Source organism: Stegostoma tigrinum, chromosome 5 (assembly GCF_030684315.1).
Source record: "Stegostoma tigrinum isolate sSteTig4 chromosome 5, sSteTig4.hap1, whole genome shotgun sequence".
NCBI lineage: Eukaryota > Metazoa > Chordata > Chondrichthyes > Orectolobiformes > Stegostomatidae > Stegostoma > Stegostoma tigrinum.
In genome coordinates this window covers 1,251,466-1,277,939 of record NC_081358.1, presented here as the reverse complement: position 1 = coordinate 1,277,939, position 26,474 = coordinate 1,251,466, and the positions used below count along the sequence as shown (strand labels likewise).

At 45.1% G+C, this 26,474-nt stretch overlaps 1 protein-coding gene across 5 annotated transcripts in view; it reads right to left on the bottom strand.

The window, feature by feature from the left end:
- Positions 1–26,474, bottom strand: part of pkhd1l1.1 (PKHD1 like 1, tandem duplicate 1) — a 267,609-nt gene that overhangs the window by 235,112 nt on the left and 6,023 nt on the right. For all 5 annotated transcript variants that reach the window (XM_059645764.1, XM_059645760.1, XM_059645761.1 and 2 more), the window contains exons 2-11: positions 25,883–25,986; positions 25,155–25,241; positions 24,936–25,080; positions 20,445–20,526; positions 19,920–19,977; positions 12,643–12,736; positions 10,336–10,389; positions 5,984–6,057; positions 5,850–5,892; positions 5,180–5,250 (exon numbers count right to left, since the gene is read on the bottom strand). In XM_059645764.1, the coding sequence (XP_059501747.1) occupies positions 5,180–5,250; positions 5,850–5,892; positions 5,984–6,057; positions 10,336–10,389; positions 12,643–12,736; positions 19,920–19,977; positions 20,445–20,526; positions 24,936–25,080; positions 25,155–25,241; positions 25,883–25,949 (775 nt within the window). In that variant the 5' untranslated portion in view covers positions 25,950–25,986. The remainder of the gene's footprint in view (positions 1–5,179; positions 5,251–5,849; positions 5,893–5,983; positions 6,058–10,335; positions 10,390–12,642; positions 12,737–19,919; positions 19,978–20,444; positions 20,527–24,935; positions 25,081–25,154; positions 25,242–25,882; positions 25,987–26,474) is intronic.

Sequence of the window (26,474 nt, the reverse complement as noted above, 5' to 3'; positions counted from 1 at the left end):
AGTTAAATAGGTACTTTGGATCTGTCTTCACTAGGGAAGACACAAGCAATCTCCCAGATGCAGTAGTGGCTGAAGGACCAAGGGTAATGGACGAACTGAAGGGTATTTATATTAGGCAGGAAATGGTGTTGGATAGACTGTTAGGTCTGAAGGCTGATAAGTCCCAGGGACCTGATGGTCTGCATCCCAGGGTACTTAAGGAGGTGGCTCTAGAAATCGTGGATGCGTTGGTAATTATTTTCCAAGGTTCTGTAGATTCAGGATCAGTTCCTGCAGATTGGAGGGTGGCAAATGTTGTCCCACTTTTCAAGAAAGGAGGGAGAGGGAAAACGGGAAATTACAGACCGGTTAGCCTGACGTCAGTGGTGGGAAAGATGCTGGAGTCAATTATAAAAGATGAAATTACGACTCAATTGGATAGCAGTAACAGGATAGGTCAGAGTCAGCATGGATTTATGAAGGGGAAATCGTGCTTGACTAATCTTCTGGAATTTTTTGATATTGTATCTATGAAGATGGATAAGGGAAAGCCAGTGGATGTAGTGTACCTGGACTTTCAGAATAAAGTTCCGCATAGGAGATTGGTGAACAAAATTAGGGCACATGGTATTGGGGGAAAAATACTGACCTGGATTGAAAATTGGCTGGCTGACAGGAAGCAAAGAGTAGTGATAAACAGGTCCCTTTCGAAATGGCAGGCAGTGACCAGTGGGGTACCACAAGGTTCGGTGCTGGGCCCGCAGCTGTTTACAATATATATTAATGATATAGATGAAGGCATTAGAAGTAATATTAATAAATTTGCTGATGACACAAAGTTGGGTGGCAGTGTGAAATGTGAGGAGGATGTTATGAGAATACAGGGTGAGTTGGACAGGCTAGGTGAGTGGACGGATGCATGGCAGATGCAGTTTAATGTGGGTAAATGTGTGGTTATACACTTTGGTGGCAAGAACAGGAAGGCAGATTACTATCTCAATGGAGTCAAGTTAGGTAAAGGGGAAGTACAACGAGATCTAGGTGTTCTTGTACATCAGTCAATGAAAGCAAGCATACAGGTACAGCAGGCAGTGAAGAAAGCTAATAGCATGCTGGCCTTCATAACAAGAGGAATTGAGTATAGGAGAAAAGAGGTCCTTATGCAGCTGTACAGGGCCCTGGTGAGGCCGCACCTGGAGTATTGTGTGCAGTTTTGGTCTCCAAATTTGAGGAAGGGCATTCTTGCTATTGAGGGGGTGCAGCGTAGGTTCACAAGGTCAATTTCCAGAATGGCGGGACTGTCATATGTTGAAAGATTGGAGCGACTGGGCTTGTATACTCTTGAGTTTAGAAGGATGAGAGGGGATCTGATTGAGACGTATAAGATTATTGAGGGATTGGACACTTTGGAGGCAGGAAGCATGTTTCCACTGATGGTTGAGTCCAGGACCAGTTTAAAAATAAGGGGTAGGCCATTTAGAACAGAGTTGAGGAAAAACTTCTTCACCCAGAGAGTGGTGGATATATGGAATGCTCTGCCCCAGAAGGCAGTGGAGGCCAACTCTCTGGATACTTTCAAGAAAGAGATCGACAGAACTCTTAAAGATAGTGGAATCAAGGGTTATGGGGATAAGGCAGGAACAGGATACTGATTGTGGATGATCAGCCATGATCATAATGAATGGTGGTGCTGGCTCGAAGGGCCGAATGGCCTACTCCAGCACCTATTGTCTATTGTCTATTGTCTATTGGGTGACTGTCTGTGTGGAGTTTGCACGTTCTCCCTGTGTCTGCATGGGTTTCCTTCAGGAGCTCTGGATTCCTCCTACGGACCAAAGATGGGCAGGTTAGATTGATTGGCCATGCTAAATTGCCCGATAGTATCTGGGAATATGCAGGCTGGGTGGGCTAGCCATGGGTAATGCAAGGATAGGGTAGGTGGTAGGTCAGGGTGGCATGCTTTTCAAATGGTTGGTATGGACATGATGGACTGAATGGCCCGTTCCACACTGCAAGGATTCTATTCAATTTAGATGCCATCAATTCCTGATGGTAAAATCAGAAGTTACCTGGCAGCAGAAAAGACCACTTGTTGCCCCAGACTTTCAGAAAGCTCTGCCTTCACCATACTGTGCCTGAATGTTCCATGAGCACCATCTTCTTCTACCCTCATCCAAACAACTGGGCATCATCAAGCCATCAGCCTCACCATATCATCATGCTGCTTTCAGACCAATATATACACTCCTGCAGCTCCTCAAGACCCCGGTTTGGAGCTCAGGGACACCTAAAACTTGTATCCTTCTGTTACATTGCTTTGAATGCAGCGACTTACTTACATCTTGTGCATCTCACAGGATACATGTTACGGCTCATAGATGCTTTCTTCACAGTCACTCACCATGTATTTACTTGAAGTCTCCTATCTTGCATTGCTTTTTAGCCCATGAGAGAGAGATGCAAGTATGTCATGATTTAGAGCACTGAACAGTCAAGAGGGTGACAAACTGTTGTATGCCATGTGGGGTATGTCTGTGTCTTACCTACAGCATTTAGCCAGTAACTTTCTCAGCAAACACACAGCGTGTGCTTCAGTCAAACACACATGTGCGAAAATGAAAGGTGACCAGTTCTTATTGGGGTTAAGTTGGAGGATCTGCGATCATCAGTGAAGGTGCTCATCCAATTCTAGTTGACAAGATGGGAATGATTAGTCCTGTATGTCATGAGCAACCAGTCTGGAGATTACATTTTGGGTGCTGCTGAGACATTAGTCCTATGAGTGGGCTATTTTTTTCTTGGAATAAGACAAAGAGAGGTAACGAGAGGCACTGTAGTATCCCCAGTGAGTGAATAGGAAGCCACTAAGGCAGGAAAGCCTGTCCACCATCTACAAGGCGCAAGTCAGGAGGGTCAGGGAATACTCCCCACTTGCCTGGATTGCCACAGCCCCGACGTCTGACGCCATCCAAAACAAAACTGCCCACTTTGGCATCACATTGACAGAAATGTATTCCTTCCATCAGCAAAGCTCAGCATCAGAAATATGCACCATTTACAAGATGCACTGAAGAAATTGAAAAAGGGTCCTTAGAAAGCCTGTTCCAAATCCTCAACCACTATCATCTAGGAGAGCAATGGCAGCAGTTATTCCACCTGCAAATTACTCCCCATGCTCCGCACCATCCTGAGTTGGGAATATATCATTGTTCTTTGAAAATCATTGGTTCAAGATCCTGGAACTCCCTCCCTAATGGCATAAGAAGTATACCTACAGCCAATGGACTGAAGTAGTTCATGATGGCAGATCACCATCACTTCCTCACATCAGCCAGGTACAGGCAATAAACACTGGTCTAGCCATGGCACTCACGTCCCATGAATGGCTGTTTGAAAGAAGTGTTAGTGGTTTGGGAAAATGAGGTAGTTAACAGCCATTTTGTGGCCATGGTACACAAAATGTTGAAAGTAATAGTCCATGAGCATTGGTGAAAGGTGCGCATGGACCAGAATGGGAGCAAATCATTTAGGCCCATTTCGTCTACATTGCATGTGTAATTTGGCACAGAGTCATAGAGATGTACAGCATGCAAACAAACTCTTTGGTCCAACTCATCCATGCTGACCAGATATCCTAAATTAATCTAGTCCCATTTGTCAGCATTTGGCCCATATCCCTCCAAACCCTTCCTTTTCATAGACCCATGCAGATGCCTTTTAAGTGTGGTAATTGTACCACCCTCCACGACTTCCTCTGGCAGCTCATTGCATACATGCACCACCCTCTGCATGAAAACGTTGTCCCTTAGGTCCCTTGTAAATCTTTCCTCTCTCACCTTAAGGTGGGGCGGCACGGTGGCTCAGTGGTTAGCACTGCAGCCGCACAGCGTTAGGGACCCAGGTTCGATTCCCGCCTCAGGCAAATGTCTGTGTGGAGTTTGCACATTCTCCCCGTGTCTGCGTGGGTTTCCTCCGGGTGCTCTGGTTTCCTCCCACAGTCCAAAGATGCTCAGGTTAGGTGGATTGGCCATGCTAAATTGCCCGTAGTGTTCAAGGGTGTGTGGGTTATAGGGGGATGGGTCTGGGTGGGATGCTTCAAGGAGCGGTGTGGACTTGTTGGGCTGAAGGGCCTGTTTCCACACTGTAGGGAATCTAATCTTAAGTCTATTCCCTCTAGTTTTGGACTCCCCTACCCTGGGGAAATTATCTGGCTATTCACCCTATCCATGTCCCCCACGATTTTATAAACCTCTATAAGGTCCCCCCTCAGTCTCTGACGCTCCAAGAAAAATAGCCCCAACCTAATCAACCTCTCCCTGTCGCTCAACCCCTCCAACCCTGGCAACATTCCTGTAAATCATTTTTGAACCTTTTCAAGTTTAGCAACGTATTTGTTATAACAAGAAGAACAGAATTGAACACAGTATTTCAAAAGGGACCTAACCAATGTTCTATACAGATGCAACATGACCTCCTGTAAAAATGCTATCTCATACTCCCAATTCTTCCACTTCTGCTGCATCTGTTCCCAGAATGAGGCATTCTACTTCAGGACATCCCAGATATCCTCCTACTTTAGGGACTATAACTTCCCCTCCTCTTTTTTTAAGGATGCCTTCAACAGCATCTCCTCCATTTCCTACATTTCTGCCCTCATACCCCCTCCCCCAACAACAAAAAGGATAGAGACCCTATAGTCCTCATGTACCACCCCACCAAACTCTGAATCTAACACAGCATCCTCCAATATTTCTGCCACCTACAATCAAACCCAACCAGCAAAATGTTATTTCTCTCTTCATCCTGTCCACTTTCCACAGGGACCGTTCATTCCATGACTCCCTCATCAGCTTTACACTCCACACCAATTTCTCCACCACTCCCGGTACCTTTCCCTGCAACTGCATCAGATGTAACACATGCCCCTACACCTCCCCGATCACCTCCATCTGAGGCCCCAAACAATCCTTCCAGATCAGATTTTGTTTGTCAATACTCCTTTTAAATGTTAAGTGACATTTCACAAAGCTAAAAGCTTTATGTCTAAGCAAGCTGTTGTTGTTAAGTTTAACAATAGTGAATCGCGTCAATGACTGAGTCTTATGGAGATGGTGGATGTGGATTGTCCATACAATGTGGGATCATATAGTATGGTGAGGGATAACAACCAATTAACCCAAATAAACAGTGGTGTCCTTACCTGCATAGGTCTGGAACATGCTGAGTTTATTCAGGGAAGAAATGAAGTAAGTGCTTGGATTAGGCAAAGACCTGCAGTAAGAAAAATCCAACAGAACTTATTATAAGAGAAAAGAACACCTATCAGACCTAAACAATACAGCGCTCCATAGGTTGTCAATTTTAAAACAGTTTTGACCTAATGTCTAACGTTATGAAATAAAGCAAATGCAATGTAGTTTGGAATATAATGTTTGAAAAGTGAACATTCTTTTAGATGCTTGAATAACATGAAACTGTAAATTGTATATGAATACATAAAAAATATACCATCCCTGTATGTTTACCATCCTGGATGTATATTATATCTGATCAAAAAAGCTGCTGATAATCTAAAACAAGTAGGGATAGGCAAGCTATTTCCCTACCAGCTCTATGTTAAAAATGGAAAACCTTCAAAGTTTCTTCACAAGTCAACATACCCATTGAAAATTAAATTCTATCCGTTATGATAGTGATAATGTGTATGGAGTGTATGAATAGCAAATAGTAACTGGTGCTATGCAATTTCTGCTATACAATATTTTACAGCCTATACACACTAGTGCATCAACTCACAACACTTGTTGCTATATAATTACTGCTGTAGAAAACTTATATTCATACCTTATTACTTTCACTCCATATCTTACCTTCCATGGCCATTGTCCAAAATGAAACTCACATTGTGGTGACCTGAAACAAACATTTATAAGATGATATACTGGACCGATTATTGCATTTAGAATATCACATAGATCATTAATCCAATAAAAATGAAACTTACCAACATACGTTCCAGTCATTTTACAAGTCATCGTGCCACTGTCACTGTACATGTTATCAAGTTTCAAACCGTAGCTACAATTATAAAACAAAATCTTGCAGTTATTTAATAGTTAATAAAACATTGCAAATACAGCTGTTTTGTACAGTTCATTAGTTTAATTTAATGACTGATTTTACAAAGGAAATCCTTTATTCATGGGCAGGGTTAAACCTTACACCATGTTGTCCCCAGAAAGCCTCTGCAAATGTTCCAGGTGAAATGCTGTCTATCAAACACAAAGGCCTGAATTTCACTAGAAGTTGCTAAGTATCAATTTCAAGGGATTTCATGTAGGTTTTCTCCCCATGTATTTAGGCAACTTAGACCTGTAATTCTCCACTGCTCACCTCTTTACGTATGCATTATGCCTCTAAGGAGCTGCTCTTGTGCTCACCAGTCTCAGAGCTACTTGCCACTGCTTGGGCCACCTGGGATTTCTGCTACCAGTTTGCTAAAGTCCAGCTGTGCACCATGTGGAACAGTTCCAGGCAGGTATAGCCAAACTGCAATTTTGCTGTCTTTTAGACCCTAACCCAGACCCTAACCCTATCACACAGATCAGGCGTCTATACTCCGTAAGAATGATTATTCACAATAAATAGTTTCTAGATATGGTTACAGAATCATGAACTGTCAACATGTAACTCTATTTGTTAAAAATCTAATCCTCTTCTAAACCCTCCCTGTATACGCCCATACAGACACAGATACAAGTAAAAACACAGGCTGGGGGTGAAGGAGGGGCTGGGTAGGCAATTCAATGGTCCCTGTCAATAGAATTCACTAAGATGGTTCTTGCGCTGATCAGATCTTCCTCCTTCAGATACTTTCATCTTGTTTGCAGGAGGCACAGAATGACAGGTTCCAATGTATAAAAATCTTTAACTTGTTCCTTAAAAATCACAGCTTTCAGTAACTGGAAAGTGGAAATGAATTGGTCATCTTCAGGCTTGAGATGCCTTTCTTCACTGCAAAGCAAAGCTGGCCCCTTCTCCTCTAGAGGTCTGATTATTTCTATCACAACATTCATACCCTCAAAATGTTTATTTACCTGGGAGCCAATCACTGTTTTTGGCAAGTTGAAAGCCTTTGCCATTGATAACTGGTCACTGGTCCATAGACCAATCAGCTACATGTTGCTAGCTGGATATTCTTTCCACCACACCCCTGGCCCAGTCCATCTACAAACTATGATTCCACTATTACTTGACCAAGCAGCTATGTGGAATGTACTTCCAGTCTACAACTGGTTACTTACTTTCAAAAAGTGCATTATTCCTTTAATAATGTTTGATTTTTAAAACATTTTTTCTTCCCAATTTCAATCCACCGATGTAGAGGAGGCCACATTGGGAGCAGCGGATGTAACAGACCACACTGATGGATGTGCAGTTGAAACTCAGTCTGTTGTGAAAGGTTTTTTTGGTGCCTGGGGTGGGGTGGAGGTGAGGGGGGAGGTGTAGGGGCAGGTGTAGCACTTCCTGTAGTTGCAGGGAAAGGTGTCATGGGTGGTGGGGCAAGTGGGGAGTAGGGAGCAGATGAGGGAGATGCAGAGAGCGCAGTCCCTACGAAAGGCAGATAGGGGTGGGGAGGGAAATATATCTTTGGTTGTGGGTTCGGATTGTAGGTGGTGGAAGTAGCAGAGAATGATGCGTTAGATATGGAGTTTAGTGGGTGATATTGTGAGGACAAGGGGGATTCTGTCCTTGTTTTTGTTTTTGTTGGAGGGAGTTGGTATGAAGGCAAAGGTGTAGGAGATGCAAGAGATGCTTTTGAGGGTATTTTCAATCACTGGAGGAAGGAAGTTATGGTCCTTGAAATAGGAGGATATCTGGAATGCGGTGGAGGCAGAGGAAATGGGAGTAGGGGATCACATTCTTGCAGGAATGTGGTAGAGAGGAGGTCTAGTCTAGGTACTGTGGTAGTCAGTGGGCTTAAAATAGATCATCGATTTCCAGGTGGTCAACAGAGAAGGAGTCAGAGAGGTCCAGGAAAGAGAGGGTGGTATCAGAGATGGTTCAGGTGAATTTCAAGCTGGGGTGAAAAGTGTTAGAAAAGTTAATGAACTGTTCAAGCTCCTTGTGGGAGCACAAGGCAGTGACAATCAGTCATTGATGTAATAGAGGAAGAGGTGGGGGATAGTGCCAACGTAGCAGCAGGAGGATATGTAGAATAAACAGAATCATTTCTGAAGAAGGTCCCCGACCTGAAATGTCAACTTTCCTGCTCCTCAGATGCTACCTGGCCCGCAGTGTTCATCCAGCTCTACACTGTGTTATCTCTGACTCCAGCATCAACAGTTCTTGCTGTCTCAGTGAATTCTATTACACTTTGTTGACATAAGGCTGAGAGCTATCATTAAAGGATTTGTCCTGCATGATTGATATCACAGTGGAGTGTGTGTTAAGGGAGTAGTCTGCTTGACAGCTCTATGTAGCGAAAGAATAAAAATGTTTTGTTCTCTCAAGGAAAGGGATTAAGCACTTAAATGAAATGTTTGTTTTCGAAGGTGATTAGTTGAAAAAATGCCAACTTATTGAATGGTTTTGTTATCAATAAACATGTTCATTTAATTAGACATCAATATCAAAAGACAATTTCTTTCATGTCAGCAAGTCTCCTTTGGACTGCGCATGCTGGCTACTAGGTCAGTTGGCATGGAAGAGACAAGGGCAAAGGAAGATAATTTGGCATTGATGTAACATGGGCTGTGTTTGGAATGAGGGCCCATGAAGGGTGTGGGCTGCTTTTGGTTAAAACACATTTTAATAACTTCAACACAGTGTCACCGCACCGAGGCAGGCCTTCTACACAACTGCCTTCACTCCCAGAAGTGTGTGTGTGTCCACAAACTCACACCAGGTTGTCTAGCCCAACTCCGAGGGATTTCCATCACCTGGGATGAAAAGCTAAGCTTTCAGGGCACTTTTTCCCAGACTGGCACGGAGAGCAAATCCTGCAAACTTTTCCGGTAGAACTTGGAGGATAGATAAAATATTGAGGACATTAATAAGTTTAATGTTGAAATGTAAAACAAACGAATGTGAGCCAAGTTGATTACAATGACAAAGAGTATGATGTTATAAAGAACACAGAACATAGAACATTACAGCGTAGTGCAGACCCTTCGGCCCTCAATGTTGTGCCAACCTGTGAAACCAATCTGAAGCCCATCTAACCTACACTATTCCATTATCATCCATATGTTTATCCAATGACCAATTAAATGTCCTTAAAGTTGGCGCGTCTACTACTGTTGCAGGCAGGGCATTCATGCCCTTACTACTCTCTGAGTAAAGAATCTACCTCTGACATCTGTCCTATATCTATCACCCCCTCAATTTAAAGCTATGTCCCCTCATGCTAGCCATCACCATCTGAGGAAAAAGGCTCTCACTGTCCACTTTATCTAATCCTCTGATCATCTTGTATGTCTATATTAAGTCACTTCTTAACCTTCTTCTCTCTAACAAAAACAGCCTCAAGTCCCTCAGCCTTTCTTCATAAGACCTTCCCTCCATACCAGGCAACATCCTAGTAAATCTCCTCTGCACCCTTTCCAAAGCTTCCACATCCTTCCTATAATGCGGTGACCAGAACTGTACGCAATACTCCAAGTGTGGCCACTCCAGAGTTTTGTACAGCTGCAACATGACTTCATGGCTCTGAAACTCAATCCCTCTACCAATAAAACTTAACACACTGTACGCCTTCTTAACAACCCTATCGACCTGGGTGGCAATTTTCAGGGATCTATGCATATGGACACCGAGATCTCCCTGTTTATCCACACTACCAAGAATCTTACCATTAACCCAGTACTCTGTATTCCTGTTACTCCTTCCAGAGTGAATCACCTCACATTTTTCCACATTAAACTCCATTTGCTACCTCTCAGCCCAGCTCTGCAGCTTATCTATGTCCCTCTGTAACCTGCAACATCCTTCGTCACTATCCACAACTCCACCGTAAATTCAAAATCATTAATTTATGCTGCTGACTAAAGCAAATTATTGCCTTTTGGCTGAAAGCTGAACAATAACAGAAGTCAGATATGGTATGGACAGGCAGAATATTGAATAGAGTGCCTTTGGGAGAACAGTATTGTATATAACAACAATGATACACATACAGAAACCCAGACTAGTGACATTTGCACTCAACAAAAACGGGTATTAAAACTGGAGGAGGAGAGTCAGGAATTACAGGAATGATTACACTTTAGTATCAGATTGGATGAGTGAATTAAGACATGCTAAATGTAACTCGCCCATCTATAATAATGTTGCAATCCGTGTTACAAAACTCACAACATATCCGACTCAGGGTGAAGCAGCTCACAAAGCATTCCTCCAGCGTAGACTCTGCAGTTGAAAAACACATCACAAACTCTGTTATTCGCAAATCCTGCTTGTCGGTATAATTATCAAGGCTTTTCATTCTAGTTATTAAAGGACCACATTTTGAAAAACACAGGTAAATGACCTCTAACTGTCACAGTCATGCTAACCTACAAAAACCAGGAGACTCCATATTCTAAAACTCTGCAGTTAGAATTCTAAACAGAAAGTTCTTGGAAAAGCATTAATTTACTGTTCACCCTTTGATGAGCTAAAAAAAATTCCTTATTGAGCTACATTTGTTTTTCTGACTAAATATTTTAGCTTTAGAATTCTCAAGGACATGAACATCCCCAACATAAATGCAGACCATTATATTGTGATAACAAGGCAGAATACTGGAAGTTAGAACTAAAATAGAAAGTGCTAGAGAAACTAAGTTTGTCTTACAGCATCTGAATTGAGAGAATATTAATAATATTTTGGGTCTGATAGGACTCTTCTTCAGAACTACTGTTTTGCTGTTTTTGGGATTTTGCTGAGCATAAATTGACAGCTGGTTTTACTATTTTACGAAAGGGCCTATACTTTACTAAGTATGTAACTGGCTAGAAAGTGCTCTGAGATGGCTGTCCAAGTGTTTCCTTCCTTTTTGCAATCTCTACAAACTGGGCAACCGATAATCTTATTAGGTGAAAAGTTCCAGGACTTCAACACAGCCAAGATGAAGGCCAAAATGTTTAAAAGGCAAATCATCATAATTTATTTAAATACAGTTCTTTGGCTGAGCTACACCCAAAACCTAGTTCAGGAGGTTGATTTCATAAAAAGACAATATGGGGAAAACAATAACTCACTGAATCAGTGATAAGAACCAGCTACCTAGAATACACCTCATCCCACCCACTCTCCTGCAAAAATTCCATCCCCTATTCCCAATTCCTCCGCCTCCGCCGCATCTGCTCCCACAATGAGGCATTCCACTCCCGCACATCCCAGATGTCCAAGTTCTTCAAGGACCGCAACTTTCCCCCCACGGTGATCGAGAATGCCCTTGACCGCGCCTCCCGCATTTATCGCAATACATCCCTCACACCCCGCCCCCGCCACAACCGCCCAAAGAGGATCCCCCTCGTTCTCACACACCACCCCACCAACCTCCGGATACAACGCATCATCCTCCGACACTTCCGCCATCTACAATCCGACCCCACCACCCAAGACATTTTTCCATCCCCGCCCTTGTCTGCCTTCCAGAGAGACCACTCTCTCCGTGACTCCCTTGTCCGCTCCACACTCCCCTCCAACCCCACCACACCCGGCACCTTCTCCTGCAACTGCAGGAAGTGCTACACTTGCCCCCACACCTCCTCCCTCACCCCTATCCCAGGCCCCAAGATGACCTCCCACATTAAGCAGATGTTCACCTGCACATCTGCCAATGTGGTATACTGTATCCACTGCACCCGGTGTGGCTTCCTCTACATTGGGGAAACCAAGCGGAGGCTTGGGGACTGCTTTGCAGAACACCTCCGCTCCATTCGCAATAAACAACTGCACCTCCCAGTCGCGAACCATTTTAACTCCCCCTCCCATTCCTCAGACGACATGTCCATCATGGGCCTCCTGCAGTGCCACGATGATGCCACCCGTGGGTTGTAGGAACAGCAACTCATGTTCCGCTTGGGAACCCTGCAGCCCAATGGTATCAATGTGGACTTCACAAGCTTCAAAATCTCCCCCTCCCCCAACGCACCCCGAAACCAGCCCAGCTCATCCCCTTCCCCCACTGCATCCCAAAACCAGCCCAGCTCATCCCCTGCCCCCACTGCACCCCAAAATCAGCCCAGCCTGTCTCCGCTTCCCTAACCTGTTCTTCCTCTCACCCATCCCTTCCTCCCACCTCAAGCTGCACCTCCATTTCCTAACTACTACCTCATTCCACCCCCTTGACCTGTCCGTCTTCCCCAGACTGACCTATCCCCCTGCTACCTTCCCACCTATACTCTCCTCTCCACCTATCTTCTTTTCTCTCCATCTTCGGTCTGCCTCCCCCTCTCTCCCTATTTATTCCAGAACCCTCTCCCCATCCCCGTCTCTGAAGAAGGGTCTAGGCCTGAAACGTCAGCTTTTGTGCTCTTGAGATGCTGTGTGGCCTGCTGTGTTCATCCAGCTTCACACTTTGTTATCTCACTGAATCACTTCAGTCTGATCCAAACTGCATTGTATATACAGCTGGGCAGTGACTACACACTTTACTCAAAGGTATATTTTTACCTCAAAATCCTGGTACTTCTGCGATTGGAGTCAACAGGCTTGTTGCTGCCGTAGATATCAGTAAAAATATTTCCAGATATGTTAATGAGTTGACCTAACAGCCAAGAGAAAATTGGAAAGAATGAAGACAATATAAAAGTGAGCCCTGGTACACAGAACCTTTCACAACATTAACACAGGGGCTATTTTCAAACCTGTGGGTTCAAGCCCTAATTTAGAGGCTGCGAGCTCCTAAATAGACTGGGAGCAAGATAATGGCATCTTTTAGATCAGATGGTACACTGAGATTTTATCTGATCCCTCATAGATATGAAAATATCCCATGAACACTGGCGAAGAACAAATTGGGTGGGCATGGAAAATGAGCCATTTGTGGTGACAGAGAAGGTGCAAAAGTTGGAAGATGCTGCATGATGTACAATGATTCTCTCCTTCAATTTGTCAGTAGGATAAACAGCAGTGAAGGAACAAACAAAAACACTCTGCAAGACAACAAACAGGACTGAAATAAAATGACTCAGAAACAGAGGGAATGAAAGTGCATTATCGACGAAGCTAACAGAGATAGAAATGTAAATGGGAAGAACAGATGAGGTGTGGTGTATGGAGGGACACTGAAGTGTGGTGTATGGAGGGACACTGAGGTGTTGTGTATGGAGGGAGAGCTGTGGTGTGGTGTATGGAGGAACACTGAGGTGTGGTGTACGGAGGGACAGCTGAGGTGTGAGTATGGAGGGAGAGTTGAGGTGTGGTGTATGGAGGGAGAGTTGAGGTGTGGTGTATGGAGGGACACTCAGGTGCGATGCATAAAGGGACACTGAGGTGTGGTGTGTGAAGGGACACTGAGGCGTGGTGTGTGGAGGAACAGCTGAGGTGTGGTGTGTGGAGGGACAGCTGTGGTGTGGTGTATGGAGGGACACTGAGGTGTTGTGTATGGAGGGACACTGAGGTGTGGTGTATGGAGGGACACTGTGGTGTGGTGCATGGAGGGACACTGAGCTGTGGTGCATGGAGGGACACTGAGCTGTGGTGTATGGAGGGACACTGAGCTGAGGTGTATGGAGGGACACTGAGCTGAGGTGTATGGAGGGAGAGCTGAGGTGTGGTGTATGGAGGGACACTGAGGTGTTGTGTATGGAGGGACACTGAGGTGTGGTGTATGGAGGGACACTGAGCTGTGGTGTATGGAGGGACGCTGAGGTGTGGTGTATGGAGGGACACTGAGCTGTGGTGCATGGAGGGACACTGAGCTGTGGTGTATGGAGGGACACTGAGCTGTGGCGTATGGAGGGACACTGAGGTGTGGTGTATGGAGGGACACTGAGCTGTGGTGTGTGGAGGGACACTGAGCTGTGGTGCATGGAGGGACACTGAGCTGTGGTGCATGGAGGGACACTGAGGTGTTGTGTATGGAGGGAGAGCTGAGGTGTGGTGTATGGATGGAGGGAGAGCTGTGGTGTGGTGTATGGAGGGACACTGAGCTGGGGTGCGTGGAGGGACACTGAGCTGTGGTGTATGGAGGGACACTGAGCTGTGGCGTATGGAGGGACACTGAGGTGTGGTGTATGGAGGGACACTGAGCTGTGGTGTGTGGAGGGACACTGAGCTGTGGTGCATGGAGGGACACTGAGCTGTGGTGTATGGAGGGACGCTGAGGTGTGGTGTATGGAGGGACACTGAGCTGTGGTGCATGGAGGGACACTGAGCTGTGGTGTATGGAGGGACACTGAGCTGTGGCGTATGGAGGGACACTGAGGTGTGGTGTATGGAGGGACACTGAGCTGTGGTGTGTGGAGGGACACTGAGCTGTGGTGCATGGAGGGACACTGAGCTGTGGTGCATGGAGGGACACTGAGGTGTTGTGTATGGAGGGAGAGCTGAGGTGTGGTGTATGGATGGAGGGAGAGCTGTGGTGTGGTGTATGGAGGGACACTGAGCTGGGATGCGTGGAGGGATAGCTGAGGTGTGGTGCATGGAGGGACAGCTGAGGTGTGGTGTATGGAAGGACAGCTGAGGCTTGGTGAATGGAGGGACAGCTGAGGTGTGGTGCGTGGAGAGGCACTGAGGTGTGGTGTGTGGAGGGACACTGAGGTGTGGTGCGTGGAGGGACACTGAGGTGTGGTGCGTGGATGGACACTGAGGTGTGGTGCGTGGAGGGACACTAAGGTGTGGTGTATGGAGGGACACTGAGGCTTGGTGAATGGAGGGACAGCTGAGGTGTGGTGTATGGAGGGACACTGAGGCTTGGTGAATGGAGGGACACTGAGGTGTTGTGTATGGAGGGACACTGAGGCTTGGTGAATGGAGGGACAGCTGAGGTGTGGTGCGTGGAGGGACACTGAGGTGAGGTGCGTGGAGGGACAGCTGAGGTGTGGTGCGTGGATGGACACTGAGGTGTGGTGCGTGGAGGGACACTGAGGTGTGGTGCGTGGAGGGACACTAAGGTGTGGTGTTGATGGTTCTTCAAGCTGCAGAACCGTGAAAAGTGGAGCAAGAGGTTATAAGAAATCTGAAGAGGCGTAGGTCCCAACAGTGCATCCTGGTATAACAAAGTGTGGAGCTGGATGGACACAGCAGGCCAAGCAGCATCTCAGAAGCACAAAAGCTGATGTTTCGGGCATAGACCCTTCACCAGAGAGGGGGATGGGGACAGGGTTCTGAAATAAATAGGGAGAGAGTGGGAGGTGGACCGAGGACGGATAAAGAAGATAGGTGGAGATGACAGTATGGATGGGGAGGTAGGGAGGGGATAGATCAGTTTGGGGAGGATGGACAGGTCAAGGGGGCGGGATGAGGTTAGTAGGGAGGAAATGGGGGTGCGACTTGAGGTGGGAGGAGAGGATAGGTGAGAGGAAGAACAGGTTAGGGAGGCGGGGGCCAGCTGGGCTGGTTTTGGGATGCAGTGGGGGGAGGGGAGATTTTGAAGCTTGTGAAATCCACATTGATACCATTGGGCTGCAGGGTTCCCAAGGAGAATATGAGTTGCTGTTCCTGCAACCTTCGGGAGGCATCATTATGGCATGCGGACATCTGGGATGTGTGGAGTGGAATGCCTCATCGTGGGAGCAGATGCGGCAGAGGTGAAGGAATTGGGAATAGGGGATGGAACTTTTGCGGGGGATGGGTGGGAGGAGGCGTATTCTAGGTAGCTGTGGGAGTTGGTGGGCTTGAAATGGACATCAGTTTCCAACTGGTTGCCTGAGATGGAGACAGAGAGGTCCAGGAAGGTGAGGGATGTGTTGGAGATGGTCCAGGTGAACTGAAGGTTGGGGTGGAATGTGTTGGTGAAGTGGATGAACTGTTCGACCTCCTCTCAAGAGCAAGAGGCGGCGCCGATACAGTCATCAATGTAACAGAGGAAGAGGTAGGGTTTGGGGCCAGTGTAGGTGTGGAAGAGGGACTGTTCCACGTAACCTACAAAGAGGCAGGCATAGCTGGGGCCCATGCGGGTGCCCATGGCCAACCCCTTTGTCTGAAGGAAGTGGGAGGAATCGAAAGACAAGTTGTTGAGGGTGAGGACAAGTTCGGCTAGGTGGATGAGGGTGTCGGTGGAGGGGGACTGGTTGGGGCTGCAGGACAGGAAGAAGCAGAGGGCCTTCAGGCCATCTGCATGAGGAATACAGGTGTATAGGGACTGGACGTCCATGGTGAAAATGAGGTGTTGGGGACTGGGGAATTGGTAGTTCTGGACGAGGTGGAGGGCGTGGGTGGTGTCACAGACGTAGGTGGGGAGTTCCTGGACCAAGGGGGAGAAAATGGAGCCCAGGTAGGTGGAGATGAGTTTGATGGGGCAGGAGCAGGCTGAGACAATGCGTCAATCAGGGCAGGGAGGTTTGTGGATTTTGGTAAGGAGATAGAAGCAGGCTGTGCAGGGTTGTTGAACAATAAGTTTCGAGGCTGTGGGTGGGAGGTCACCTGAGGTGATGAGGCTGTGAATGGTTTGGGAGATGATGGTTTGGTGCTCAGGGGTAGGGTCATGATCCAGGGGGCAGTAGGAGGAGGTATTGGAGAGTTGGAGTAGGCCCGAAACATCAGCTTTTGTGCTCCTGAGATGCTGCTTGGCCTGCTGTGTTCATCCAGCTCCACAATTTGTTATCTCGGATTCTCCAACATCTGCAGTTCCCATTATCTCTGATCAGTACATCCTGATATGTTCCCTGTTTTACGTCCATGAATATCTGTGACACTTGCCAGATGGTTAAGATTTTAAACTGGCAAGACTGACTCTACACCCTCCACCAGCTCAGATACCGACATCTCAGTGGGTATTTTAGCAAGACGAGAGTCAGGAGCTATGCCCTGAGAAAGAAAAACGCCAGGACACTGGCATTTGGAGGACTGCAGGATACCAGGCATCTGCTCAGTTTCAGGCAGGAGGGGACTTCCCCGTGTTGGCCATTCAAGGCTTCATTGACAAGCACAAGCAGACACATGGGTCAGCACCTACACATTTCACCCTTTTGTTCGCAGAAACTCAGTGGATAGGGATGAGTGGCTTCAGTGCCTTTTAGGCTCGCTGGACAGCTACACATAGAATATATCGAAATATTTAACTAAAACAAGGACAAAGAGCAAAGAAAATTACAGCACAGGAACAGGCCCTTCGGCCCTCCCAGCCTGCGCTGATCAAGATCCTCTGTCTAACCTGTCATCTATTTTCTCACGGTCTGTGTCCATTTGCTCCCTGCCCATCCATGTACCTGTCTAAATATATCTTAAAAGACGCTAATGTGTCTGCGTCTACCACCTCCGCTGACAACTCATTCCAGGCACCCACCACCCTCTGCATAAAGAACTCTCCACGCATATCTCCCTTAAACTTTCCTCCTCTCACTTTGAACTCATGACCCCTAGTAATTGAATCCCCCACTCTGGGAAAAAGCTTTTTGATATCCACCCTGTCTATAGCCCTCATGATTTTGTAGACCTCAATCAGGTTCCCCCTCAATCTCTGTCTTTCTAATGAAAATAATCCAAATCTATTCAACCATTCTTCATAGCTAGACCCCTCCATACCAGGCAACATCCTGGTGAACCTACTCAGCACCGTCTCCAAAGCATCCACATCCTTTTGGTAACGTGGCGACCAGAACTGTACACAGTGCTCCAAATGTGGCCGAACCAAAGTCCTATACAATTGCAACATGACCTGCCAACTCTTGTACTCAATACCCCACCCAATGAAGGAAAGCATGCCATATGCTTTCTTGACCACCCTATTGACCTGCGTTGTCACCTTCAGGGAACAATGGACCTGAACACCCAGATCTCTCTGTTCATCAATTTTCCCCAGGACTTTTCCATTTACTGTATAGTTTGCTCTTGAATTAGATCTTCCAAAATGCATCACCTCGCGTTTGCCCGGATTGACCTCCATCAGCCATTTATCAGCCCGACTCTCCAATCTATCTATTTAGCTTTTTACCTATATAATAGATCCACAGGCAGATGTCATCCATGCTACCCAGTTTGCCGTCAAAAGATTTCTTCTTCCTTTCCCTCTCACTACACCTTAGAGTAGTTCTGGGTTCTACTACTGGGTGTGGAGAGACACCACCTGACAGCAGATTCTGTTGGCCTTGGAGCTTTGGTCAGGTACCCTCTTTGGCAAAAATTCCCACAGGGCTGAGGGTGACAGACGAGGTGCAGGTGGAAGACAGAGTTATTCCTGGAGTGTCCTGAGAGGAGACTTTGAGGGGCCTGTATGTGATTCCTCCTTTGACTGGATCCTTCCTGATACTCCCCAATCTCCTTGTGAGGAAGAGCACCTGGAGAGTTAAGGTTCTCCACCCCCTTGTCACCCTGCTATAGATTCTGGGGAACAACTGGCTCAGGCCACTAGGTCCTTTGGACCGGTGGGTCCATCTCTCCCTGGCAGCCCGTCACTGGAAGCAGCCGGACAAGTGCGTTCCTGAGGCAGCAGGGTAGCTGTGGCATTGCTGCATTCCTGCAGTCATTGCATTATGGTGGCCATTTCCCTCCACAAACCTGCCCGTTTCCCTATGTGACTACAACCTTTGCAAACAGGCACCTCCTCTGCCAGATGTACAGACATTGCTATTGCATCACAGGCATCAGTCAGTCCAGCCAGTAGCCTGCTTTAAATGGTCAGCAGGATCTGAATTGAAGAGTTGGACTGCACACAGGTGCTAATGCCTCATGGTCGCAGGGAAAACTGACCTTGCTAGTGTATTTCACCTTCAGTGCCTGGGTGTGGGTCTGCTGCGTTTCCCTTTGAAGAGCTCCACATGGCTGTGACCTGCAGACCCCTCCATCACAGACTATCTGGACTGACCATAGCCAGTCGGACCATAGTGATTTAGCTGCACAGCCCCGAACAATGAGTGACCAGACCCTTGACTTGAGATTCATGCAACTCCTTGACTGTAATCCCATGACCCCCTGGACTGGCTGACCGTAACCCATTCTCTGGATTGGAAAGGTACTGACCCAATCTGTGTGCCCTGACCAGAGCCTGGCTGTGGTCAAACCCCTAGACTGATATCAGAGGCTGTCCTTCACTCTCTGTGCCAGGGTGCCTTGGCTGACAGATGCCTCCCACGAAATCAACGAGAACTAGTCCCCCAAGATTTTTAAATGGCAAACAAATAAAGAGTTGTCAATAATGAGAAAGATCTGCTGGTGTGAAATGAAATGATAAACCTTATTTAAAAGGAAAGTTGGCTGCTTTGCTGAACCTCTACTACATTACTCTTGCTCAGATCCTGAACCATATGTGTTTGTCAATCAGTCTGTAAGTTTCATGTAAGTATCAAAATTCATCATTCCTAGTATTCCTATTCCATTTACACAGGAAGGTGAAAAAAGATATGTAAGTATTATATGAGGTACTTGGAAAAATTTTTTCTCTCCACCAGAGTGTCAACAACGTATACAATTAATGAGAATGATAGAGTGGTTATGGCATGAATGGTGCTGTTTTGACCCATCACATTTGTGATGCTCTGCTGTAGGAACAACTCATCAGTGCTATTCCACTCTACTTTTCTCATTGACATGAAGGTTTTCTTTCCTTTTCAGAAGATGATCCTAATCCCTTTCGAATGCATCAATTGAATAGGCCTCCAGCATACCCTTGGGCAACGCACTACACATCCTAGCCACTCACTGCATAAAAAGTTTTTCCTCATGGCACTATTACATACTTTGCCAATCACTTAACTCTGTGGGCTCTGGTTCTTGATCCTTTGATGAAGAAGAACAGTTACTTCCTATTAATTCTATAAAAAATGTAGGAACACAATTCCAGTGCAAACCTGGTAACCCAGACGATGGTGAAATCTTCTCAATGGTTGGTGTATAATGACGTTCTGACTGTTAAAAGAAAGGTCAAAAATTAAATACTGGCCATATCATGGTTTTGACATTGACTTGGAAGGTGGATTTTTGTAGCCCCTCTAGTTAATTTTGTTCTGAACATAATGGGGAAGAATTGTATATGATCGAAATGAAAATTGCATAGGTCTATAAATAAGAGAACAAATTATTCCTTCAGATGGCAACTGAAACAGCAAGAGTGAAACATGTAATCTCCATATAACAAAATGGAACACTAAGCTGATGTTTACTGATGAACAGTATGCTTTTACTAAATGGGGAGCCAACAGTGTCTACAGCTAAAGCTTCAAATTCTAATCTTATTTTACATATTAACATCATCGTGTGTTTCTTATTTGGTCGATGCTATCAATAAAGCACATTATATTAGCTGCACACTAAAGACCAGGTCAGTGAGTACTCTATTATCTTGTAAACAATGTGAATAAACTTGTTGCACTTACTTTAAAGATCAGCATCTTGATGGAATTAATTAGCACCCCATCTACACTCACTACAACCTGATAGCTGTCCTTTGGTAGTGGTCTTTAAAAAAAGGAAAACATGCATGAAAACCAAGGGAACACATTTTAACACTACTTTTAATAAAACATCAGCAAAGTTATCACCATTGTCGCAGCCAGTCCCTGGGTAGAAGTTCTACTATTTGGTGCAATTTCAGACTGGATATCATTGGTCATTAAGTCCCAACTAATGAGGATGAACTGGCTCCTCTTCTTTCTTCACCCATGCTCTCCCTTGGTCTTAAGAGCTTTAATTTAAGAAAAGGAAAGGAAATATGTGCAACATGCCTCAATAACTACTGTCTAGTGGCTCTGGCCTCCCTAATCATGAAGTGCTTTGAGAAGCTAGTCATGGCCCACATCGCCTCCAGGATCTCAGCCTGCCTTGATGCCCTGCAATTTGCCTACTGACTTAACAGATCCACAGTGGATGCCATTTCCCTAGACTAGCACTCATTCCTTGAACATCTGGATAACAAGGACACCTACATCTGGCTCCTACTCTTCCACTTTGGCTCTGCCTTCAACACTATAATCCCAACCAGACAAATCTCAAAACTCTGAGATTTTGGTCTTTGCTCCATCCTCTACAACCGGATCCTCAGATTCCTGACTCACGGACTGCAATCAATGAAGATAGACAACTACATCTCTTCCATGATAAACTCAAACACTGGTGCCCACCAAGGGGGTGTTCTCAGCCCCCTACTGTACTCCCTGTACACCCATGACTGTGTAGTCAAATTCCAAATGAACGCCATCCACAAGTTCGTCTGACACTATCGCAGTGGGACAGATATCAAACGACCAGTCAAAATACAGAAAGGAGATAGAGGGCTTGCTGTGTGGTGCAATGATAACAACGTCGGCAAAATAAAAGAACCAATCATCGACTTCAGGAATAAAAGAGGAGGACATGCCACTATCTACATCAATCGAGCTAAGGTGGGGAGGGTCAACAGATTAAGTTCCTAGGAGTGATGATAACCAACAATCTGTCCTGAATCTCCCACGTAGATGCTATGGTCAAGAAGGCACAACAATGCCTCTTCTTCTTCAGGAGGTTTAGGAAATTTGCCACGTTCATAAGGACCTTCATCAACTTCTACAACTGCACCATTGAAAACATTCTATCCAGGTGCAGAACAGCTGGTACAGCAACTGCTCTGCCCAGGACTGTAAGAAACTACAGAGGGTGGTGGGCACAGCCTAGACCATCACAAAAGCCAACCTTCCAACCACAGGCTCTTCTTACATGGCTCACTGCTGCAGAAAGGCTGCCAACATCATCAAGGACCCCTCCACCCCAGCAATGCTATATTCCCACCTCTTCCAGCAGGTTGAAGATACAGAAGCTGGAACACATGCTCCAACAGTTTCAAGAATGCTTCTTTCCTGCAGTTATTAGACTGCTGAATGGATCTCACTAACTTCAAATAATGTGGATCCTGTGATTATTGATCTTGCTTTGTGCGTTTCCTGTGCAGCTATCACCTTGTATGCTTCGCTCTGTCTAAGCACCCTGTGATTTGTATGTCTTTATTTGCTAATATCTGCCTGTACTACTCACAAAATAAAGCTTTTCACTGTAGTTCAGTACATGTGACTACAATAAATCAAATCAAATCAAATTCATGATCCATTCAGCTTTCTTCCAGACCAAAGGAATTTAAGTTTGAAAGGGAGCCAATTTAATCCGACTTTCCTGAATTCATAAAAAGGGAGTTATGAAACTTGAAAATAATGGGTCATCTCTTCCATTTTAGTTTTTATGGTTGAAGTTTCCTGATTCTGACCAGGAGTGGCATTCCAGAATTCCTCACCAGTCACTGAATATACATCACGTAACCCTTTGGTTACATCAATTCCTTAAAAAAAATCACGTCACAGTTGAAAGTTAGTATGTCCCTCGACGCTTCAGGTTAAAATACATGGTCATGGTACTTCCCCATTCCCTCCCCAATGGCATGAGGAACGAAATTAGATTTATTCCCATTTCTTTACGAAAGGAGTACAATCAAAATAAAACTACAGACGCGTGCATTGACGTATTCATGCCTCTACCCTTAGTCAATTACATCCCTTCATTTTGAAACAGCTTTCTCTGGGTCTGCACAGAACATCTAAATCGTATTTGATTTTTCAGCAATGTGGGTGATTTTTACGAGTTAACAACTGAAGGAATAATCTCCAATTATAACAAGATGGTATTCTGGATCTCAAACTGTTCCACAAAGTTCATAATCATCATGGACTGTGTCTTTCTGAAATGTTTCAGGCATATGACACGTTTGTGAGCCAGCAATAAACGAAAAGTTTTCTGCTTACTGATGCTTATTCAGTTTTTTTTGGACAAGTACCTGGTTACTCTCTCTGTTCCAGATTTAGTATCAGGAAGGAGAGTAATTTCTATTGTGATGTCACTCACATTTATGGTTGATTTAAAGGCTTGGATAAAATTCAAACTCCAAAACACAGTCTCTGCTTTGCAAGTCATTTGTCATTTCTCAGTCCATATTATTTTTACTTTTTTTCTGCAGTTGGTCTCTCAGCGGCACAGATAAGGTGTTGAAGTTTGAGACGAGCTTTCAGTGACACTTGTATGTCCCTCAGTGACACTTGTATGTCCCCAAGAACCTTATATATTTCCAGTTTGTTGTGGGCATGTGGATCTGGGCTACTGGTTGTACCTTTACAGCCCTGGACAATGCTATCCTTGGCCCATTCCAAGTCCTATATAAATCACCTGGACCTTAGCAAACTCAACCATTGTGAGATTGACCACTACATCAGCTGACTGTATTTTTTGGATTTGCTATAAGTGCATCCCCCAAGTATGACTGTACACTTGGAAGTTGTTTAGATACACTATATCATTAGATCAGATCGCCACGATTTGAAAATCAGAATTTGAAAGATGGTTTGGGATGAATGGCATGACTCAACACTAGTACAACCCATGTAGAGCTGCAAAGATGGAGAGTTCCTTCACACAGGCTGTCAAGGGAACCTGCCAGTAACATTTCAAATCTAGTACGATTCGCCTTTGGGTTTTTTATCCTGTAGACTGAAGGACCGAAGGGCCGAAGGGCAGAAGGACAAAAGGACAAAAGGACAAAAGGACAAAAGGACAAAAGGACAAAAGGACAGAAGGACAAAAGGACAGAAGGACAGAAGGACAGAAGGACAGAAGGGGAGAAGGGGAGAAGGGGAGAAGGGGAGAAGGGGAGAAGGGGAGAAGGGGAGAAGGGGAGAAGGGGAGAAGAAGTAAGTGAAACAGATTGTAAAGGTACCTGAACAAAAGACAAAAGCAGTGATAATGGAGAAATAAATGTGTGGAACAGATATAAATGTTAAGTGTGAAAAGGAGAAAATGGGTCGACTCTGCTGACAGCAAAGTCAACAAGACACAGCTGAAGGATTGTGGGCACATAATAAAAATGGAGTATGGAGGTTGTACTCTGAACCCCATATTGAGCGCTCGGGACTGTAAGTGTCTAGCAGAAAATTAAGTGTTGTTCCACATGGGGAAAGGTGAAAGGAAATATGCAACACACAGATTACGAGAGCCCGAAGGAAAATGATAATCATTTTAAAAAATACATAAGTCAGATCTGAGTCATTTGTGAAGGGTAGACAGCGTGCTGTTGTAACCATGATGGTGGATGTGACTGATACCATTGACACTGGCTGTTCAACCCATGATTTTCTGATGCTTAGCTTTGTAAGTTGATTAAAATTCTTCTGTCCAGTTCTTTATGACAGTTGCAGGATAAAAGATTCAGGGTAGATAGGGCTTCACCTTTCTTTACCTGTAGTGCAAGGGGGCTTAGTGTGACCTTCACAGGATGCATGAGTCCCCACAATAGAATGTTATGCCACCAGCCCACACAGGCCAGGTTTGAAGCCGATTTTTAATCTCCAGTTTTTGTATATCCCTGGAAGGTTAAAACACAAATATGTCTGCAGGAGATGACACGCAGTGGGAGGGCTTTGGGCAGTCAAGCTATTGTCATCTCATCCATTTTAGACATTATGTTTCAGGTTTCTCTGACTCTGTGCTGATGCGATATTATAGAATTTCTTCGCAGAAAGCCACAGAATTTGCACGAGCAATCATCCACTGATTGTAACTCCTTTTAAAAATAAATGCAGGTTGTAATGGAAAATTCAGTTTGTCCTTAGATGATCTCAGTTTATGATCAATGGTCATGACACCAGGAAAGGAAAGCAGCATTTAAAATTCCTGTTTGATTGATTGGGTGTCTAAGGGATAGACAGTAAATGCTGACATTGCCAGTGATGCCCAGATCCCGTGAATTAAAGTCAATCCTTCCTCTCTTGCTGTTTTTTTAAGTTATCTAATCTTTTGTAATCCAATTCCTTATGAACTGCAGCATAATCCTGCATAGAGAGTTTGAAGATATTTACCTGGTGTAGCAAATAATCTGTGTGCTGTGGCTGAAATCTTTCTCTACATCACAGGGGATGGACCTGGATTCCGAAAGGAGTTGCACCTTGTTGCCTAGTTCTCCACTTCCTCCTGTGTAATCAAATGGCCTTTCTCCCAAAAAACCTGTGTAGACAGCCGAAATACATTAGAAGTAGCAAGACAGAGGATCATTGAGCAGGCAGAGGAATCTTCCTTACCGTGTCCTTTAATTGTCAGCCTGGTTGCTCCATTGATGCTGCCGTGGTAAGGAGTGATATCCAAAACAATGGGAGCACTTTGTGGCACTAGGAAATAAATAAATGTATAAATTTCATGGGAATCCACATATCAACAATTAAACAAACAAGTAACTCGACAGCAAGTTAATGTAGGTGGATACTACAGAAGCAGAGAGATAGTAGTCAGACTGACGGCCCGGTCGCTCACTGGTTAGCACTGCAGCCTCACAGCGTCAGGGACCTGGGTTCAATTCCAGCCTCGGGCGACTGTCTGTGTGGAGTTTGCACATTTCTCCCCATGTCTGCGTGGGTTTCCTCTGGGTGCTCCGGTTTCCTCCCACAGTCCAAAGATGTGCAGGCTGGGTGGATTGGCCATGCTAAATTGTCCGTAGTGTTCAGGGGTGTGTGGGTTATAGGGGATGGGTCTGGGTGGGATGCTGCAAGGGGCGGTGTGGACTCGTTGGGCCAAAGGGCCTGTTTCCACACTGTAGGGAATCTTATCTAACAGGTCAATTGTTATTGAAGAGAGAGTAGCTAGATTGATGGATCAGTCGTCTAACTGTCACTTAAATTTATTCAAATTCAGATTGAATATTTTGATAAAATGCAGGTTAACATAAATGATTTAGAAAACCAGCAATCCACTTGCTAAATATAGGCAGTAATTTGTGCTCACACTTGGCTGTTTTGAGCTGATCTGCAATTACCTGCATTGGCCAGTGACCAGAGACTCAGAACAATGGCCACGCTCCATTGCACTGACTGGCCCTTCATGTTATCCCACGGCTCTAGTTCCTCCCTTGGTATCTGTCTGTTGGGAGGAGAGAGAGTACATCAGGCTACGTGCTCATAGATTACACACAACACTGTCTTTGAATGATTGCCTCCTTCCACTTTATATAAAACATTTCACCATTTGCCATCCCCTTTTTCCCAAAAGCCTTGTACTTTCTATTAACCTGTTAAACCTCCAGAACTAATCAAACCTCATCAATCTGAAATGTAAAACTGGTTTCTTTCTCTAAATATTGATAGATCTACTGCATGTTTTCTGTTACTTTATCATTCCAGAGATGGATGGCTTTAAATTATTAGTGTAATAAGTAGTTTTTAATTCAAGGGTCACATAAAAATAATTTCTTGTGTTTGTTCTGAATTTGTTAAAGAAAAAGTCATATTGAAACAGTATGCTGGAATTTTTCGAAGAGTTAACAGAGAGGATTAATGAGGACAAGACAGTTGATGTAGTGTACATGGACTTCTAAAAGGCATTAGTTATAATGCAACACAAAAGATTTT